At 36.9% G+C, this 6,371-nt stretch overlaps 1 protein-coding gene across 1 annotated transcript in view; it reads left to right on the top strand.

Moving 5' to 3' along the window:
- arr (low-density lipoprotein receptor-related protein 6) overlaps positions 1 to 5,816 on the top strand; it is a 144,859-nt gene extending 139,043 nt beyond the window's left edge. Inside the window, exon 21 of the mRNA XM_089089617.1 lies at positions 4,929 to 5,816. Coding sequence (XP_088945743.1) covers positions 4,929 to 5,626 — 698 coding nt within the window. The 3' untranslated portion in view covers positions 5,627 to 5,816. The remainder of the gene's footprint in view (positions 1 to 4,928) is intronic.
- The last annotated feature ends 555 nt before the right edge of the window (positions 5,817 to 6,371 follow it).

Genomic DNA, 6,371 nt, shown 5'->3' with positions numbered 1-6,371 from the left:
AGTAATTAATCCAGACTTGGCCCAGTTAAAGATAGGAATGGGGCCGCAATTAGCGATAAGGAAAAAACTAAAGAGAGATGGGCCGAACATTTTGAGAATTTGCTTAACCAAGATCGAGATGCAGGAAAAGATAAAGGTGAAAATGAAAAACTTTGTGATTCCTTGGATGTGAAGGAAGATTTGTTTTATGAGGAAGAATGAGCAACAGTAATAAAAGGATTAAAAAATAATAAAGCTTCAGGTGCTGATGGTATGGTAAATGTATTTCTTAAATATGGTGGCTCTGTTGTTAAAAATAAGTTACTAAACATTATGAATACAATTTTTGAAAAAGGGAAGTACCTAACGATTTTAGGAAAACCTTAATTAAGCCACTTTATAAGAAAGGTGATAAAAGTGAGTGTGGTAATTATTGAGGCATTAGTCTGGTCTCTGTAGTTAGTAAATTACTTGGTAATATGATTCTTTTTAGAATGAGAGATGCCGTAGACAAAGTTTTAAAAGAAGAACAGTGCGGTTTTAGAAGAGATAGAGGATGTGTTGATCAGGTTTTCAAATTTAGGCTAATATTTGAGAAGTGCCTTAGTTTTTAAATACCCTTGTTCCTCAGTTTTATAGGTTAGGAGCCAACGTTTGATTCTCTTGATAGAAGAGCTTTAGTAAAGGTTTTACCCTTGTATGGTATACCGGACAAATACATCAAAGTGATTAGTGCTATTTAAGAGAATAACACTGCTGCGGTTAAGGTATGAAATGAGGTTAGCAGCTAGTTTTGTATTAAATCAGGAGTTGAGCAGGGTAGTGTTCAATCCACCTTTATATGGATTATTTTGATAGACTTTGTCTTAAGGAGCACAAGAAAGGCAATGTGAGACCACGGAATCACATGGGAAGGGAACAGTTTCCTGGACTTAGATTATGCTGATGATTTAAGCATCCTAGATGAAATTATGAGGAAACTGAATGAACTTTAAGAGGTTTAGTGAGTTCAGGGTGCTAGATTTGGTTTGAAAATTAATGTTAAGAAGACTAAGTCACTAAGGCTATGTATAAGGGAAGAGTAAGAGGTGACGTTGGGTGACAAAAATATTGATCAGGTTGACACCTTCACCTACCTTGGTAGCGTTATTAGTAGAGACGGTGGGAGCAATGAAGATGTTAAAAGAAGAATATCCAGGGCTAAGGGTGTTTTTTCACAGTTAAAAAAACTTTGGAAGATAGGAAGATAAGTCTGCGAACCAAGATTAGAATATTAGAAGCTACAGTGATGACAGTGGTCAAATATGGCTCTGAAGCATGGACGCTCCGAAAAGCGGATGAAGATTTGCTAGATGTTTTCCAGAGAAATTGCTTAAGGATTGTTCTTGGTACCCGGCTGACTGACCGCATTTCAAACAATAGGCTATACGAAAAATGTGGTTCAATACCGCTTTCTAGGGCTAAAACGAAAGAAAGGTTGAGCTGGCTAGGGCACGTTGTGCGGATGAAGGATGACAGATTGCCAAAGACTTTTCTTTTCGGCCAACCATCTAGAGCTAAATTGAAAACAGGTCGTCCTCACCTGGGATGTGAGGGCGCCATAAAGAAAGATTAAAAGGAAATGGGAATTTCATGGGCGGGCGTAAAAAGGGAGGCTTTGAATAGATTGGGATAGAGGAAGAGCGTGCGTAGCTGAGTTGGCCTCAGGCGGCTTGGTGCTGCGGTGAGTTGTTAGTAGTAGTAGTAATATTTTGCTATACGTATTCTCGTAGCTTTAATCTCTTTTACACTTGTATAAAACTGAATTTTCTACGGTCGTCCGGTAATCCTCAATATCATGATAACGCATTTTGATTATGTTCCCCCATGTCCATGGATAACCTTCATCCGTTGAATATCTTTTATAAGCTCTTTAAGTAGCAGGTTCAATATGCCTGTTCCTAAAGTCAGCATTATAAGCCAACTTTGTTATTATCCTCATCTGCACTCGATTTCTGGTCCTTCCATCGGCCTTCTTTCTGATTTTCATTATTCATATATTTTCTTTATTGTTTTGTTTATATATCTTTTTTCTTTTTCGTCTTCGTGTGTTTAGTTGCCGTATTTTCTTATGTGTGTTATTTTTTTTTAATAATTTTTTTTTTCGTTATTTATTTTCCGTTGAGAAAGGCTCCCGGACGTGGGGCGAAATATTCGGAATATTTTTTAATTAAAGTGTTGTTTTGTTTTTATTTATTTTTGTTTCACTGCTTCGTTGAAATCAAAACCCGTTTTTCTTGCTTAATTTTTCATTCATTTTCAATTTGATTTTCATGTTTCATAGTATCACCGGCTCTTTGCCCAGCCTCCCTCGAATCGCATGGGCCTTCGACCCTCGCTTTGGACCCCCTCTTCGACCTCTCGACCTCGCAAAACCCTTATTAAATACTAAATATATGAAATTACTTATGCAATATCATATACTCAAACGCCATTTTTTTCATAACGTCTTATTTCCAGTCATAGACAGCGCAATAGCGCTGCCTAAGTAAAGAGCGACTTGAGCACAATGCTTTTTTTTTTTTTTTAAGAAGGCACTTCGTATAGAAGGAGTTATCGTAGAAACGTCGGAAGGAGCTCATTCGATTAGAAATTGATAGTTCTAGTGCACTTTTTAAGAGTCAAAAGTGTTTGGAGGGCAACGAGCCCCTTTCCCACGCCCATTAATTCCCCAAACACATCTATTCAAAATTTCGAGATAATTCTGATAATTTTGAGGCTGTAAGTTATTCAATTTGCCCATTGTTTAAATATAGTATTTGTAATTGAAAATGAGGCTATGTTTGACCTTTAGTGTTCAAAAAGACCAAGGGCATTTAAGTGAATCTGCCAGAGAATGTTAAGGGGAGTGTTTAACTAAATCAAAACACAGTATGTGTATATATGTTGTCAAAAGGGCGTAACTCAAGAATGACTAGGGGTATTAAGTTTCAACTTTCAGGGAATGATGAGGGGGATGATCAATTGAACAAAAAGGCAATATTTGTACGCTACTTCTACTGCTCCTACGGCTGCTACTACAACTACTGCTTCTATAGCGGCTTCTAATAAGGCTAACGATATTGAGGTGAAAAATTAAAGGAAATGTTGAGGGGAAAGTTGAACTAAATCAAAAGACACTATGTGCTCAGAGATTGTCAAAAGGACGTATCAGCAATTTATTAGGAACGACATCGTGTCAAAGTGAAACTTCCAGGGCATGATGGAGGGGGGGTGTTCAACTGACCAATAGGCAGTATGCCCGTACTACTACTGCTACTAAGACGATATTAGTACTATTAAGGCTATGGGTATGAAGGTGAATATGCAGGAGAATATTTAGTAGAAAGTTGAACTAAGAACACACTATGTGCATACAGGTTGTCAAAAGGGCGTTTTTCAGGAATGGCTTAGGGTGTTAAGTTAGAACTTTCTGGGAATGCTTCGGGGGAAGATCAATTGACCAAAAGGCAATATGTGTACGCTGCTACTGATACTACTACCACTACTAATACTACTACTGTTACTCCAACTATTACTTCTATTGCAACTAATATTAAGGCTAAGAGAACTAAGATGAAAATTTTAGGAAATATTGGGAGGAAGTTGGTTTATATTAAAACACACTTTGGGCATAAAGGTTATCAAAAGCGCATATCGTCGATATCATAGCAACGGCTTATAGTATTAAGTTGAAACTTACAGGGCTTGATGAAGGGGATGTTCAACTCACCATTGTTTCTTTTTTTTTTTTTTTTAGTAATCTTGGTTATGTTGGTGTTTTTTTTTGTTTTTTTTTTGGTCGATTTTTTGAGAAATAGAAAGATTCAGCTCGAAATAAGGATTGTTTGGAAATATTTACGCAAGTGAAGGGTAGTATGAGTTGCCATGCAACCTTGATCGTTACTTAGCACTTATTCAATAAAAAAAGTTTAAAAATAAACGTGTTGCTCAATTGCGGGGGGGAGCGGTCCATATTAGGATAGTCAAGGGGCATGGGGATACATAATAATTTTTTCTCAACATTATTGGGGGGACAACTGCCCCCCCCCATTGCTCCCCCCCCCTCCCAATGATGCCCCTGTGCAAGTACCACTCTTTAAATAGTTCATATCATAGCCTAATGTGCATTCTTGTTGTTCCTACTTCTGGCTTGACTATTTTAAGTGCAAATCAATGGACACATAAATGCTTGAATTTATATATGTATACAGATCTCTGGTCTTTTTGTAGTACTGTTCTCTTGCAAAAGATATTTAATTAGCCCTAGTCTGGTACTTTTCTATTTTTTCTTCGGTTTAGCCTACTCTCTCAACGCTATAATGCCGGTTTCTTATCTAAAAATTCATTTGCGTACCTGTAATACATGGAGACTTATAAATATATTTTTCTTAAACAAAACCTTCCTTTTATCTTCAACCTTTAAAAAAAAACAGAAAACAATCTTTAAATCTTTAAAACATCTTTAAAAATATGGTTGTGTGCTAATAGAAATGTTTAGCTTTTGTGAAATAACGAGTAGACATGAGGAGTAGATGGCGCATATGGTATATATATAGGGGGTAAAATAATATAAATAAGAACATTGGCGTCTGTAAAGGCAGAGAGCCCTGAGCCCCAGCCCACCCTAATCTCAATTTTTACCCCTTTTTCGTGTTTTCATGTTAAAATGGTTTTATTCCTTCTTTAAAGCCGCTTTATTTTGGCTATTTTGAACATTAATTATTCCACTATAACAGTACATTCGGTTGTTGCACTATTTGGGTTACCGTTGCAAAAAAACCTGTCCTGGATCGATTATATAATAATAACAAAAGGAACCACAAATTACCTTCATCCATGAATGTTTCTGTCAATTTTTGTTTGACAAAGTCTTAAGTTAATGTAACATATTTCTCTTTTCTAATTTATTCTTCACTAATGTATTCTAGCAAGCCTTGCTGCTGTTTTTGTCATCGTTGGTATCATAGTAACTGCTGTGTGCTGGAGGAAACGTTTGGCTTCGTCCGAGTTGGTTGAATCCCAGCCAATGGACCCAATTGGTGACCCTGCTGCCAGGAATCCACTTGTTAGACCCGCTGTCCTTGGAGCATCAAATGAACACAGAAGCTCAGTGCATAAACAAGGGACCGCCACAACGAATGGCTCTAGTTATAGTGGCCAAGTGTATGATAGAAACCATGTGACCGGTGCATCGAGTTCTAGTTCTAGTGGCCCTGGATTCCCAATTGAAACCTTAAATCCTCCTCCTAGTCCTGCAACTGACGCAGGAGTTTATTGTCGAGGGCCGTGTTGTGTAAGAGCACATGGGTCCGTTAGAACTCGTACATCATATCATGCTACCTCATATCGACATTATAGGGAGAGAAATCAACCTCCTCCTCCCACTCCGTGTAGCACAGATGTGTGTGATGACTCGGATTCTTGTAGGATGTACAGTCCTCCACGACGAAGTTCTGGACGTCTACACGTCATAGATTATGATAGTGATCCTTATCCTCCTCCTCCGACCCCTCATTCAAACTTTCTGAGTGATGCCTCTTGTCCACCTTCTCCGTCAACAGAAAGGTCCTATTACAACCCTTTACCTCCTCCCCCTTCTCCCTCAGGTGAAAGGGGTAATAGATGACAATAATAATTTTATTTTATGTTTGTTTAAATTGGAGTATCTTTAGGTGGTATAACTTATGAGACATATTGTTTCTTGTTCTTTTCGAAGGTTTAATTTTGAGAGCAATAATCTTCCTACTAATATAGTATTAGTATTCAATTGCCAGATTCGTTCTTTATTCATTCCCTTTGTTCCCATTGCTAGACTTTTTTTTTTTTTTTTTTTTTTTTTTTTTTTTTTTTTTTTTACAAACGCCTCTTTCTTATTAATAACTTTGAAGTTTCTGCCATTTCCTTCTTAGATCGAAATTGGTGCTTAGCGTTATCAGCGTTTATTTCTAGTTTTGTATAATATTTTGGCTGCTATTCCTAAGTTGATTAATGTTTGCATTCTTAGTTGATATTCACAGACCATCCGATATTTACTTCCTAAGTACCTCCAAGTATTAATCTCTGGTGTATTATTGTCTACTTACTTAGTTCTTTTAGATCTCACCTGTTTTGTTTTGTTATTAGACTTTTCTTCTCTAAAAATAATACCAGGAACATCTGATCCTAGTTCAAACTGTGTTACAATCACGTGCTTTGTATTTTGCAATTTGTGCCAATTTTGGAGTTTTAAAAAATTTTTGGGAAAATTTCTCTTTTTAATCGTTTTGTTTTTACTCAGTGTCTAATTTTTATGTTGCATTTTTAACATGCTACTAAATGGATTCCCGTTTCTATTTATTTAGTCTAGGAACCTCTTACTTACCAGAAGGTAG

The sequence above is a fragment of the Artemia sp. Qi Xiang Cuo genome, chromosome 5 (genome assembly GCF_049724085.1).
Source record: "Artemia sp. Qi Xiang Cuo chromosome 5, ASM4972408v1, whole genome shotgun sequence".
NCBI classification, from domain to species: domain Eukaryota; kingdom Metazoa; phylum Arthropoda; class Branchiopoda; order Anostraca; family Artemiidae; genus Artemia; species Artemia sp. Qi Xiang Cuo.
This window is presented reverse-complemented; position numbering and strand designations above follow the sequence as displayed.